A 15084-nucleotide genomic window follows, 5' to 3' on the forward strand; every position below is an offset into this window, starting at 1 on the left:
TAATCCACCCGACCTGTTTGAGTAAAACAATGACATGAGTTTTATAAGTCTTGATATGTAACAATTTTGGGAGGATGTTTGCATTTCTTGATGAACTTAATGTAGTGTATGATATTGTTCTGTTTCATGACAAACTCAGTTCAATTCAAAAGTAAGCAACGCAGCACATGAATCACGTGTGGATTCTTCAGCTACAAAATAGTTGTAGCATTTAACTTTCATTAGTGTAAATCGTTGTAATGTTTAGCATTCTATAATTATGAATTTTTATATCAATTTGTAATATATTATGTGATATGTATATCGATTTGTAACATATTATGTGTTTGCTAGTGTCGATTTGTAAGATATTTGTATTATGATATTGAAACATATGCGTGCGGTATTTATATTATTGCGTGATTGTGGTGGCGATTTGCGTATTGAAATCGTTATTCATTAAATCATTGTCACATGAATCGCTATCGTCAACACACATATATGATAAGTCGTTTTTTTTATTTGCACGGTAAATAACAACTTAATGCATAGTATAGTGCGATGCAACTGACGATCATGACAGATAACATGAAGAATGATGTGCATGTAAATTTAATTTTGCATGGTTAGTAAGAAGAAATCCATTTGCCTCAAAAGTGTGTGTAGTTTTCATTCTGCTCCTCATTCTTCATTTGCTTTTCCTTCTCTTCGCCATCCTTCTTCTTCTTCTTTATCTTTAGTTATTCTCCATCCTTCTTCGTTTGCTTTTCATCTTCAATATCTGATGGATTAGGCTCTGCATAATAAATATGCAACAATTTGTTCTTGTCTTTTTCATTCTCAATGTTCATTATATTTTGGTACTTTACATAACCCTCATATATATCGGATTGGCAGATGATTGGCGACGGGTGAGGTGGGAGAAAGAGAAACTTTGGGTGTGGGATGAGGGGTGGGAGGCACAACATCGACAAGAAGGGATGGTGGTGGTTGGAGGTTGAGGAGTTGGGAGGCACAGGAGGTGGCCTTGCTTCTCAGAACCGCCGCAGGCGACTTGTGCGGTGGTGTTGCGGTTGTCCTCTCTATTTTAGACATCATTATCACCGAAGAGAGAGAGAGGGCGGTTGGAGAGTGATAAGAGGAAATGTGTCTAAAAAAGCCAATGCGATATAGCCATTACAGATAGAAAATAAAATATTGTGGCTTTTCTCCCCTGCCAGTTCAAAATTTTAAATCGATGTCCTATTCTCAACGGGCAATTGAAAAATGATGTCATCCGTCGCCTCAATGAAATTTTTTTAAATCGACAACTTATCTTACAAATCGATATGAAAATTCGTATTGATAGCTTAGAAATCGATATTAAGAATCAACATATAAATCAATATTAAGAATCAAAGCAATATCTTAAATCGATATAATATCCAATAAATTTATAGTAGACATCGTGTTAGAAAGCAATATTTGCAAATTAATGATAAAATATCATAAAAATCAAGAGAGAAATTCTTATTAATAGCTTAAAAATCATTATTAAAAATAAGCATACAAATCGATATTAAGAATCGATTTGTAATATATTATGCAATATTATATCGATTTGTAAGATGTTATGTGTTTACTAGTGTCAATTTTGCTGGATATTTGTAATATAATTTTGAAACGTGTGCCTACGAAATTTACATTGTTGTGATGTGCACACTTGAGGTGGCGATTTGCGTATTCAACACACGTGTGCCAGGTGCGTAATTTTGGTTTTTGAATCAATGTGAATTTTGTACACAGTCTTATAAAATTTGTATACACAGTCTACAAAATCTGTTACAAATATTTGTATAAAAAAATGTCATGTTTGGGAAATGGAATGTTGAACCAAAAATTGCTATCTCTCTCTCAGCAGTAGAACATAACCCTCTTCACGTTATCCTTGGGAACATGTAGAAGTTTAAAACAGCTTCCTCTTACTCTTAGGGGCCTCGTGTCCTTCGTTGCTTTCTAGGTAATCTTACAGTCTGGGGTTTTGTATATTTCGTAATTAGAAAATTCATCAATTTTTTGCATAGTTCTGTGTGGAATCCAGGTATATCATCTTGAAAAAAAAATGAAAGTCAGACCAATATAGAAACTCTTACAACATGTTTAAGTGTACAACATACAGCGGTAAATTCTAGTTCTTGTCCATAATATATTGCTCCAATATACTTCATTACAAAGACGCCACAATCGATGTCATTATTTTATAAAGGAGCATCCTCTGCGACGTGAAGCCTCCATGGCCAATGACAACACCCAACATGTCTCTGAAAAAATCTAACTTGTGGTTTATGCAAAAGCAAGTAAATTCTGGGTCACGGTACAAGATACGATAATCTTATAGATAGAAACTTACCAAATACACAATGCCATGGTTTACACCAATGTTATAGTACAAGGAGTTGTATAACCATATTTTTTGTTTTCATACATCCAACACGTATAAAACCCAATGCTTTTCCGATTGCAACAATGTAGGAATCAATATCTGCAAATCGATTATAAAATATCTTACAAAATCGATATGGAAATGCGTATTGATAGCATAAAAATCGATGTTAATAATCAACATATAAATCGCTATTAAGAATCAAAATAATATCTTGAATCAATATTAGGAATCAGCATAGAGATCAATATTAAGATTCAAAACAATATCTTAAATCAATTTGGAAATTCGTATTGATATCTTAAAAATTGATATTTAGAATCAAAACAATATCTTAAATCGATATTAAGAATCAAAACATCTTAAATTGATATGAAAATTCCTATTGATATCTTAAAAATTGATATTTAGAATCAAAACAATATCTTAAGTTGATATTAAGAATCAAAACAATATCTTAAATCGATATTAAGAATCACCATATAAATCGATATTAAGAACCAAAACAATATCTTAAATCGATATTAGGAATCAGCATAGAAACCGATATTAAGAATTAGAATAATATCTTAAATCGATATGGAAATTTCTATTGATGGCTTTAAAATAGATATTAAGAATCAACATAGAAATCGATATTAAGCATCAAAACAATATCTTAAATCGATTTGAAATTTTCTATTGATATCTTAAAAATTGATATTTAGAATTAGCATAGAAATTGATATTAAGAATCAAAACAATATCTTAAATTGATATGCAAATTCCTATTGATAGCTTAAAAATCGATATTAAGAATCAAAACAAGATCTTAAATAGATTTAACATCTTACAAATCGATATGGTCACAAACTCTTTCGCTTGACCAAAAGTCTATCATTTGGTCATTGTTACCCAAGTTAGGGTTAGGGTTTAGGTTTATGGTTTAGGATTTAGGGTTTAAGTTTAGGTTTAGAGTTGGTTTAGGGTTTAGTTTATGTTTAGGGTTTAGGGTTAAAGGGTTTAGGGTTTAAGTTTAGGTTTTAGGGTTGGGGTTTAGTAATATATTAAAGGTTTAGGGTTTAGCGTTAGGGTTTAGTAAGATATTAAGGGTTTAGGGTTTAGGTTTAGGATTTAGGGTTAGGGTTAGGGTTTAGGGTTTAGGATTTAGGTTTAGGGTTTAGGGGTTAGGGTTTATGAGTTTAGGGTTTAGGATTAGGATTTAGTAAGATATTAAGGGTTTAGGGTATATGGTTAGGTATAATAATATATTATGCGATATTTGTACCGATTTGTAAAATATTAAGTGTTTTCCAGTGTCAATTTGTTAGATATTTGTAGTATGTAATTGAAACTTGTGCATGAGGAATTTACATTGTAGCGACATGAGGTGGCCATTTGCATGTTCAAATCGTTGGTCATTTAGTAATTTCTATGAAAATTGCTTCAAAGTGTCGTACCTGTAATTAAATAGCTGTTACGTGAATTGCTATCGTCAACAAGTATAAATCGCTATTGCATCAAACATATAAATCGTTTCTGCTTTAAAAGTATAAATTGTTGCTTTAAACATACAAATTGATGTAAAAATCACACCCTTCATAAGTACATATCGTTGTAACATTTGGGTTTCAACAGTAAACATCGTTGTATGATTTAACAAACTTGAGTACAAATCTTGGTAACTTTATAAATCATAAATCGCTACTACATTAAATGTATAAATCGTTGTTGCTTTAAATATATAAATCATAAATTGCCTTAACGATTTGCCTTTGTTACAAAAATATGTGTCATTCATTTATAAAAGAAATGTCTTTTCACATCCCGCTCGTTGTAAAAAATCGATATGCCTTATAAGACCTAGATTCTGGTTGATGATTTATGTGATTTACGTAATGACGTCTATGTCGGCCACAACGATTTGCCTTTGTACAGAAAATATTGGACTAGTATAACGCAAATCGCGGTTGTAGTAACATACTATCGATTTGCGAGATATTGTTTTGTTTGTTAATATCAATTTGTAAGCTATTATGCTGAATTTTTGTATCGATTTGTAATATATTATGTGATATGTATATCGATTTGTAACATATTATGTGTTTGCTAGTGTCGATTTGTAAGATATTTGTATTATGATATTTAAATGTGTGCTTGCTGCATCGAACGAATCGCTACTACATTAAATGTATAAATCATTGTTAAATTCAAACTTATAAATCGTTGTAGAAATTTACTCTTCATAAGTACATATCGTTGTAATGTTTGGCCTTCATAAGAACAAATCATGCTAACTATTTTTTGACGCACAGAAGGTGGATAGGTACAAATCGATTTGTTTCAGTATGAAAATATGTGTTATTTAGCATGAAAGTACAACCAGTTGTAAGATTTAGCATTCAGATTTACAAATCGATTTATTTACATAACGAATCCTTACACAAAACTCACTGAAAGGACACAAGTTTTGCTAATCCGACAGTGGAGGAGAAACACCTAGAAGGTAGATGCAGCCAATGGTGGCAACGGTGCTCCGACTACGCTCCGACGGTAGCAGACGACAACAAAAAATGTTCTCGCGAAAGCATACGATGTCAAAGGCTGCATCGTCAAAGGAAGCTCCTGTTACAGCAGATGATGCATCGTCAAAGGGTGATCCAGAACGTTTAGGGTGACATATTGCGAGGAACTCCTATTAAAGCAGAGGAGTTTACTTCTTAGGGTGAAAACGATGATGATTTTAACCCTTTCTGGCGAGAGGACATTTTTGTCCTTTACTCGAAACTTTGTTTTATGACGCTAATGGTAGGAAAGGGTACTTAAGTCTTTGCAAATGCATCGGACTCCGATGCTAAGTGATGTTGACACACACGGGGAAACGAGCCCCACATGCTTACATACGTGGTGCTCGTTCAGACCCGAGAACACGCACTGTAGCAAACTGTGCATTTGCGGCGGGGGGGGGGGGGGGGAGGGGACATATAACCTGCTTCGCAACAAAATGGCGTTCCCCTGTGACATATGACATTATAAATGGGTATTCTATGCGGAGAGACTTTTGCCATCCTTTTGCAAATTCCCAACGTGGTATTGATAAAATGGTCCTACTTATGCCACACACATCTTGTGTGTGTGTGTGTGTGTGTGTGTGTGTGAGAGAGAGAGAGAGAGAGAGAGAGAGAGAGAGAGAGAGAGAGCATTCCATAGTGACAAACAAGGTGAAGGGTGAATACATTCAGATAAAATAACCGTATGTCATCTTTTTCACAGCTACTTTACATCGGACATGTTTATCTAATGCAGTTTCATCTATTCTAAGTGCTCAATAATCTGACGCAAGGAAGAGTAGGTACCCACAGTGGCAATCAAGCAGCCCAACACCATAACCACCACAATTATCACCGTTTCACACATGCTTCTCCTATTGCCCTTGCAGATCTTCAAATAGCAAATGCATGGAAACAAAACTGAAACTGTCATGCTGAGGAATGACCCTATTAAAGCCATCATGTATGCAAAAAATGGGACAGCCAAGGCAACAAGTACTGTGCTTGCCACTAGTATGGTTCTGGTGACAAGGCTGGTGATGTTAGCACTCTTGAACACAAAATTGTCCTCAATTGTGGTGGCTATTGGTGTAACAACCAATGCATATTTGGTTAGGGGATTTAGCAATGTGACATATATTGCCACTTTTGAGCTTAATTTGTCCACTGGAAGATTCAGTGTCACTTGAGATTCTACTTCTTTTCCATACATCAAGTATCCCAGTACTGCCATTGATCCATAATTGAATGTGCAGAGGGCAAAGCAAGTCATCAGTACCTGAAATACAGTGTCACAAATGAACATGCATGATTATGGAAAAAGACAATATAGCAGACTCGCACAAATTTGTTGCAACAAGGTTCTCACACAGATAACTAGTAAAATTTAGAGAAAATTCCGTTTAGAGACCAAGTTTTTGCCAGATATTTCCAAGGGATCAACATTTTACAACAAATTAGAATCAGGCTTCCTGAGCTCAAAATATATATATTTTGAAATCATGTTGATAATGGATTTGTGATTGTAACCATGTCAAGTATCTGAACATGACTACTACGTACCCAGTCTGATAAATGTCAATTGGGACCTCACCCTGTCAATTTTTTCTCAAATCTCCGACTGCTCTGTATTAAAATCATTTTAGTTTTTAAACCTTCAAACAAGTTCAATCCCAGCAAAGAACATTGTGAACCAGGACATGCTGCCATGAACATGTGTTCAGTTCACGTGAGAAATTATGTAAAGGTTGAGAAGAGTAATACTCGTCTCTCTCTCTCTCTCTCTCTCTCTCTCTCTCTCTCTCTCTCTCTCTCTCTCTCTCTCTCTCTCTCTCTCTCTCTCTCTCTCTCTCTCTCTCTCTCTGACATGTTAAGCATAGTTTGTTTTACAGGAATCATGACTTGGATCCTGTTTTTTCAAAATAAAATCTTGGTTTTTTAAGTCATGAAATTTTGGTATATTTTAGGCAATTGGTTTCTTAGGCACTTGAAAATCCTTTTTACACATAAAGAATGATATGATCCAAACCTGTCTATTTAAACAAATCATACAGATCATATGTCAGGGTTTTTTTTACCAGCTCCTCATGTGATTGAACAACTTAGAGTGGGTGTCCAGCGGGGTACACTAGAACTTGGTGCTCACACACATTATATATACATAATATATGTATAGTGCTTCTATGGTGGTACAGTACCACCACAACTTCTAGTGGTACACACTATTTGCATAGACGCTCCAAAAGCAAAATCTAACCTTTGGATGACGTATAACATGTCCTATTTATTATGTTCTTGTGTTAAAGTTGGCTCAAATATGACGTTTTATTTCATTTCTAAACCACTCTTAATTTAATGAATTGTGAGCCATTGATTTTTCACTATCACAAAAATGAATCTTATGATGTATTAGACATGTTCTAAGATATTAAATAAACTATGATAAACACATTTGTACCGTTAGATTTGCCATTTGGTGGCTAGATCAATACAAGAGAATGTACCACCATAACCACCATATATTTTGCCATGGATATATAATTGTTCTGAACCACATACCATACCATGGTAGATACTCTTGTTTGCATGGATTTAGCCAACAAAATGTTGGATCTACCCATACAAATTTTAGAATGATTTCTTTACGAACTTAGTAGGTATGCTTAATCATCTTTAATACATTGCAAGATTAAACATCTTAGACTAACAAATCCATGGCTCACAATTCAAGAAAATGAGGATTTTTTAAAAGTGGCTCAAAACATCGTAGTGGAGTCGCATTTAACATAGGAAAATAGTAAATAAATCATGATAAACATGATTGAAAGGTTAGGTTTTGCTTTTAGAGACCGATCTATGTAGATCAACTGATCAAGAGTGGACCAACATAATTATTGTGGTTCAGGACCACAATAGGCCCACACACGATTAATTTATCATAACTTAAGTTTATGGGCATTAGGCTTTAGCCCCTAGTTTCTATTTCTTGGGAAACAAAGGTTTTGAAAATGCCGTTTTTGAATGCAAAGGTCTGTTTTTAAAATATAAGATAAAAATGGGCCCCGCCCTATATGAAGATTTCCCATGAATAATTGAGAGAGAGAGAGATTATCGAAGTCGGTTTCTAGTGTAAGAGAAAGTCACCTTGGAGAATTCAGTTCTGTCCTTCATTGAGGAACAGATAGTGGGAAACAAAGCATGTCCACAATAGCAAAATGCAAAGATACTGACAGCAGTGGGCATCCCATTGAAGCTGAAAAGCTTTCCCTTTTGGTGAAGGAAACCAACTCCATCAACAGTGGCAGCCCAAAGAACAGAAGCCACAACAATAACAGAAGCCACTACTCCGCCAGCAGAAACATAGGCCAGCAACTTGAGGCTTCTGAGCCAAACAGTAGGGAGAAACACAAGGGCTGACAAAACAATGAACCCTTGGCTCCCTCCAAATTTGTGTCCCCCAAATTTTAAACTTAAATTGGGAAAGAGTTTTGCCAAGTTGTCACCTTCCAATATCAGAAACTCAACAGCTACCAAGTATAGTTCTAGGAAGAGGAAAACAGAGACCATGATTCTTCCCTTACTACCAAATGCAAGGTCACCAACATCTTGGTAGGTTCGGATTTGTGGTTCTGCATCCATGCATCGTTTTAGAAGGATTCCAGTATAGCAGCATAAGGCAGCTAGTAGAAACAGCAACATCAAGCTTAACCATCCTCCTTCAGAAAGTGCATATGGAATCGATAGTATACCAACTCCTGTAGAGAGAACAACTATAGTGAGCGTTCGTGCACTACCACTTACATTTAACTCCCTCAGGTTTCAAATATTGAAGATGGTTAGAGTAACAGACTGCTCAGTTCTGCTGCTGTTTCAATTTTAATGTGTGTGTGTGTCCTTTCGCGTGAGTGTGTGTGTGTGTGTCTGTCAGGGCTGTCACCGGGAGTGGGTGTTCTTTGAGTGTTCTTTCTCGTGTGTGTGTCATCGGGTGTGTGCGTGTTCTTTCTTGTGAGTGTGGGTGTGTCTGTGTTTGTGTGGGCTGGGGTGAATGTGTGTGTGTGTGCGCGATCTGGTTTGGGTTCATCCACGTCAGTGTGGGTGTGGTGTGTGTATGTGCCGGCAAGAGTGTGTGTTGTGCATCCAAGCGGGTACGGATATGTGCCCATGTGAATAGTGGAGCTGGGTACGGATATGTGCTCCAGATTCAGTGCTGATCCTTCACTATGGCGTTCTCCACTCCCTGCTCGCTGTAGGTGTTGCATCAATCTCAACCTCTACCACTACTGATCACAGCCTGCAGCTGCTCCCCGAGGAAGTGGAACAGCATATTTCACCTTCCAGTGGGCCATGGTTTTTTCTGCAGGAACCGAGATTCCCACTACAGATTGTCATCATAGCTGGAGTGTAAGCGGCATCTATTCTTTCATATTTGAAAGGAGTTTCTGTTTCTAAACTGTTTGAAGCAGTTTTTCTTCAGCAAAATCTGGATCCACAGTTGTGGTGGGAGGTGATAGATTGTGTTCATCGGCGTTTAGATGGGGCTGCTATCGTTTGGCGCTGCTTCGGTTGGACAGTGCTCGGTCAGGTGTGGTTTTGGGACAGACTGAATTCAAAATGTCTGGCTGACTTTTTCTCTGGGATGTCTGCTGTTTCTGTTTCAGTTTCTGTATCTATTTCCTGTTTTTCGGTTTTCTGTTCCTATACAACAGCAAGTGATACCTCATCATTTGCTGTGTATTCGGATCTGTATTTGTATTAGCTTTTGTTTATAATATCATATCCTTTCTTTCAAAAAAATATATTGAAGATAAACTTTTTAAGAAATTTCTTGGATGACTGCCTGAGTTACTTTTACACTCGGAAATTACTTAATTATAAATATTGAAGCAATCATCTGAGAATTTCTTAAAATATTAGGTGCTTATCTTTGACATTTGAAACTTTAGGCAGCTAGAAGTAAATCTGCCATATGTTATGCACCTATATGTAAATTGCCCTAAATATTATTTCAGAGCATCCAATAAGCTTTTCCTTTTCACTTTTAGTTTGTCTGACAACAGTTCATCCGAATATGTTGAATTTGGAAAGCCAAGCTAGAAAAAATAATACATTGGTATTAAGACCTTGGCAAATTGCAGACGACTGATGAAGTCACCACGTGGTCAACTTTAATCAAGATATGAATTAACTCGGTGACTTGGCTCACTTAAACTTGGCACCATTGCAAGGTTGGGCTGGGAAACTAGATGAGCCGCTGGTGGCTTGACTCATGTTCGGCTCGTAAAGAACTCATTCGAACTCGTGAAATAGGCTCAGCAAGCTCAAGTATGAACAACCAATGTTCGGTTTGGCTAGACTTGTATAGGCTCGTTAACTAATAATAAATATATTTTGCATATATATTATATTATAGAGTGAAGATGGTTAAAGTGTTTGGCTTGCAAGAGTTCAAATCCTATTGCTTACAAGTTTGAAACAATTATTTATTTTGTAAATGAGCGAGTCTGAGCTTGACTTAGCAAGTTTAGGGTTCAAATTCTATTATTTTCAACTTTGAATATATATATATATATATATATATATATATATATATATATATATATATATATATATATATTTGTAAATGAGCTAGCTCGTGCTCGACTCGTTTAGCTTGTGTTTTTCATGAGCTCAAGCTCAATTGGGCTCAACACAAGAAATGATTTAATCTTGAACACCCTTTGTTCGGCTCGTTTGCTAGCCTCCAAATGCATTGGCGTGCCTTGATAATAGAGCTAAAGTCTACTTGACTGTTTCATGCTAGACCCAATCTAGAGTTCTTCAGTCAAACTTGAACCTTTTGGGATTTATTCTCATGCAGATGAATTCCTCTTATCACAGCTATAGGTAGACCTGAAATGAAATATAGAGGTTGAAAGACTTATCTCATATACATTTAGGACAAAGCCTGATGTTGATAATGCTGATGAATGGAACAACATAGATACTCCAAACTCATCTGGTACTCCAGTGGCAAGGTTTTCAAAAACTTGCCCACAAGGGCTCCGTTTATCTGGTAGAGGAGACTTGTGAATGTCACCAAGTTGACAGGACGTCAGAAGTTTGAAACTCATGGGTGGCGTCCCTTGCCATAAGACAGAAGCAGAGTGTACTCCACTGTGGACAGAGGAGGCCTCAATGGTTTTACCAACCAGATGCCAGCCAATGTGCGATCTGTGATTGGGGGGTTCTCTTAGATTATCCAAAGAAAAGGTTTTCAAAAACTTGTTGAAAAGAGCTTCCTTGAGAGAGAGAGAGAGAGAGAGAGAGAGAGAGAGAGAGATGCACCTGATAGTGCATTGAGCCCATGAAAGCATGTTTTGACGAAGGTGGTACCAGTCTGAACATGGTCGGCTGTGTGCTGAGCTTGACGTTCTACGTCCATCTCCTCAAATTTTGTTGCTTACGTTCCCTGCATATAAGCCCTTAATGAATTGGAAACATTTTCAAGGGGATCTTCCACCACAAAACCTAAACTTAGTGGGTATCCCATATAGTTAGTTTGTGGGAGATAGTGCAGGTGAGTAGATGTCCAATAGAAGACCGTGGAGTATAAAGTAAGACGAGCATGCCTTCCACACATAAATTATACAAGACAGCCATCAATTTGACATAACAAAGAAGTCTCTTCAGTTTTCTTCTTTATTCTCCTACTGTAATAAGAAGAAAATAACTAACTAAAAAGTCGTGCAGTATCATTTTCTTACGATATTACATCATTAGAACTAATTATAATTTTTAGGCTCAAACTTCAAATATTCATATTATGAGCATTCTCAAGCTTTCCCTCCATTTTTGAAACCTTTTTTTTGGTAGTAAACAAGACAAACGAACCTAACACGGTGTTTAAGCTCAGCTCATTCATGTGATGAGACGAACCAAGCTCGAGCTCATGGTGAGGCCAAGTTAAACAAGCCAAGTTTGAGCTGGCTCGTTAAAAAAGTACATATTTGTATAGTTGAAAGTAATAAAAATTTAATTCTAAACTTATCGAACTAAGATCAAACTTATTTGTTTACACAATAAATGCATTGTTTCAACGCTGTAAGCAAAAGGATTTGTTTCTTAACTTATTGCTTGCAAGCCAAGCACTTCAACCAACTATTCTATATGATATAAAATATATGTAAAATATATTTATTACTATCTAACAAGCTGAGATGAACATTTGTTGTTGGTGTTTGGCTTGCCTGGGTGAGCTCTTATGAGCTGATCGAAAATGAGCTGAGGCATGAGTGGCTCATCTTGTTTCCGAGCCCTATGTATGTGTAAGAGAAATCCTTGTCAATGTTAAAAAGATTCTGTAGCTGGATATGAACCTAATCTATTGTTTCCAATTAACCAATCCGGATCTATGATTAAAATATTAATTTTTATTTAAGGTAATTTATGTAGACGTGCCTAACATATGGTAAATTTATGTTTAGCTGCCTCACTTTTGATTGTTTAAGATAAACACCTATCTTTTTAAGAAATTGCTTAAATTGTTTTTTTATCACCTATGTCAAGTCTACTCTTTAAAATGTCACTTTCAACCTTTTATTTTCTTTAAAATTGTTGTATGGGTGTCATGAATTTTGGACTTGCTTTGATCTATGACCCGATCCAAAAATATCTCGGAGATCATACAATGAGAATTTTCAATGAGGTTTGTGGTGATTGAGGAGGGCTTGGGCCAATATCTCTTCCAAGGGCGAAGGCCCTGTGGCATGGATATGTCTAGTTTTGTAATTTTCTATTTTTGTATAGGATAGAGTTTAGTGCCCTTTGACATATGTATTGCCTCGTTCTTTTGGAGTTGGAGATGAAAGCTTCAGGTAAATTGGGGATTAGGGTTTTGAGAGCTCTGTATCTGGCTATTTTGTATTTCTTCATATCTTGCTACACCACAACAAAGCAGTGGATTAGCGACAACCTCATTCCATCACTAATCCGTCGCTGACCGGCTTAGCGACGACGAGGCGACGGAAAGCTTATGTCGTGAATTTTTTGATGCTAACTAGCGACGGAATAAATTCGTCGCCAGTTCTGTCGCTAATTGTGACGAAATAACGAACGACGTATTCCGTCGCAAATCCGCTGGTACTAAACGGCGACCTCGGCTTGGCGACGGATTTACATCCATCGCTAAGCCGTCGCTAAAATGTATGTATAGCGACAGATATATCTGTCGCTAATCTGTCGCTAACAAGGAAAAAAAATTATTTGAAAATTAAATATCGAGAACGGTACAATTCACTACAAGAAAATTGTTAATTAGCGACGGAAATTTGCGACGGATTTTTTCCGTCGCGAATTAGCGACAAATAAGCTAGAGAAACAATCTGTCGCTAATTCGCGATGGATTAGCGAGGAAACAACGTTTATCGCTAATCCGTCGCTAAGTAGCGACGGATTAGCGACTGAAATTTTTGGTCGCTAATTCTTATTACAAGAACACCATTTTAGCGATGGATTTAGAGAGGGAACTCTGTTGTCTCTAATCCGTCGCTCATTAGCGACGGCGTAGCGACAAACTATATTCCGTCGCTTTTTGGTATTTTGATTTACGACGGCTTAGCGACGGAATAATTCCGTCGCTAAATGTCGCGTAAATCCCTAATCCCATCCCTCTTTCTCTTTTTCCTGTTTTGCTGTCTTGCTCCCGCCCGTCGCCCTCTCCCTCCCACCGCCCGTCAGCTCTCGCCACCGCCCGGCCGCCGCCGCCGCCGCCCGTCGGCTCTCGCCACCGCCCGGCCGCCGCCTCTCGCCAGCCGCCGCTCCCCATCCACCGCTCGCCAGCCGTCCACCGCTCGCCAGCCACCGCTCGCCAGCCGTCCACCATTGTGAGTCGTTTGGATAAAATCTGTTTGCTCGCCACCGCCCGGCCGCCGCCGCCCGTCGGCTCTCGCCACCGCCCCGGCCGCCGCCTCTCGCCAGCCGCCGCTCCCCATCCACCGCTCGCCAGCCGCCGCTCGCCAGCCGTCCACCGCTCGCCAGCCACCGCTCGCCAGCCGTCCACCGCTGTGAGTCGTTTGGATAAAATTTGTTTGAGTCGTTGGATACAGAATGTTCTGAGTTGTGATAGTGTTGTGAGTGTCTTTTGAAAATCCGTGGGACAGCAGAGAAAACGCTGTTAGCGTTTTCCCCTGTTGGCCGTTCGCTTGTGTTCGCAGTCCAACGTTGGTTGTGTTTGCCTCCGATCTGCTGAGTTTGTTAGCAGCACAACCCATCCTGTCTTTGGCATGTTGCCGCTCATCGCAGCTTAAACCAACCTGGTGGGCTTGTGTGGATGCCCAGCTGAGCTGCATCAGCTAGCAGCACTTCATCTCTGTTTGCCTTGCTGTGAACATTTTCTGGGTCAGTTGCTCAGCGCATAACCCAGCTGAATCTTCACCATTATCCAACTGTGTGCTTCTCATCTTCTGATTGTATATTGAACCGCGTCTTGTTGATTATTTGTGCGAACTGGAATCTGAATATTTGAAGTATATCTTCTTGGTGATTGTGGTGTTTGGTGGAAGTTGGGGAAATTGTCGGAGTGTGTTTGTTGCAGGTCATTTCTATTGATATGTATATATATACATATAATTGTCAGGCCCAATCTGATTTACAAACACCCTTCTATTCTGAACGTATTTTCAAAACACCCTTCTATTCTTTTCTTTCATTCAAAATTCTGTTTGTCCAGTTTTATGTTTCATGCTCTTATCTGATTTTTTTATGTCTATTTCATTCAAATTTTATTTTCCTGAATTTTTTTACAAGTTCATTTTTCGGTTTTCCTGTATTTCAATTTCCAATTGTGTTTTTCTCGTTATTTTCTTGTTTCATTTTTCTGTGTTTGCTTTTCATCATTGCATTTCATGTTTAGATAATTCCTTGTCTGCATTTCTTGTTCTGCTAATTTTTGTTAATCTTTTAGTTTTTCATTCTTGTAAAAGTTCTGTTTAGTCTTTTTGCTTCCTTTGCATAAGTGTTTGTGTTTCCCTAATTAGCTTCAATATTCATTGCAGTACATTACTTGCACACTTTATTTCATCGCATTTCATCATTAGATATATCATCATCAGTTTAGTTGTTTTTTGCATTGCATAAGTGTTTGTGTTTCCCTAATTAGCTTCAATATTCATTTTAACA

The 15084-nt window shown here is 37.5% G+C and overlaps 1 protein-coding gene across 1 annotated transcript; it reads right to left on the reverse strand.

Moving 5' to 3' along the window:
* Positions 1-5692: 5692 nt before the first annotated feature.
* LOC149847013 (amino acid transporter AVT1J-like) lies at positions 5693-11350 on the reverse strand. Its single transcript, XM_089993022.1, has 3 exons — positions 11254-11350; positions 8074-8684; positions 5693-6208 (listed from the first exon to the last, which is right to left on the reverse strand). Exons 1-3 carry the CDS (start codon positions 11348-11350, stop codon positions 5693-5695), a joined length of 1224 nt encoding a protein of 407 aa, XP_089849148.1.
* Between the last annotated feature and the right edge of the window lie 3734 nt (positions 11351-15084).

The sequence above is a fragment of the Nuphar pumila genome, chromosome 2 (assembly GCF_984573655.1).
Source record: "Nuphar pumila chromosome 2, dmNupPumi1.hap1.1, whole genome shotgun sequence".
Lineage (NCBI taxonomy): Eukaryota > Viridiplantae > Streptophyta > Magnoliopsida > Nymphaeales > Nymphaeaceae > Nuphar > Nuphar pumila.

What these genes read in the sequence shown, in the direction of transcription:
- LOC149847013 (XM_089993022.1), bottom strand. Translation starts at nt 11,350, where the DNA reads ATGGACGTAGAACGTCAAGCTCAGCACACAGCCGACCATGTTCAGACT. An exon ending in TGGGCTCAATGCACTATCAG is followed by an intron (nt 8,685 to 11,253) that starts GTGCATCTCTCT and finishes TTCTCTCTACAG; the next exon opens with GAGTTGGTATACTATCGATT. An exon ending in ACAGAACTGAATTCTCCAAG is followed by an intron (nt 6,209 to 8,073) that starts GTGACTTTCTCT and finishes ACTGTATTTCAG; the next exon opens with GTACTGATGACTTGCTTTGC.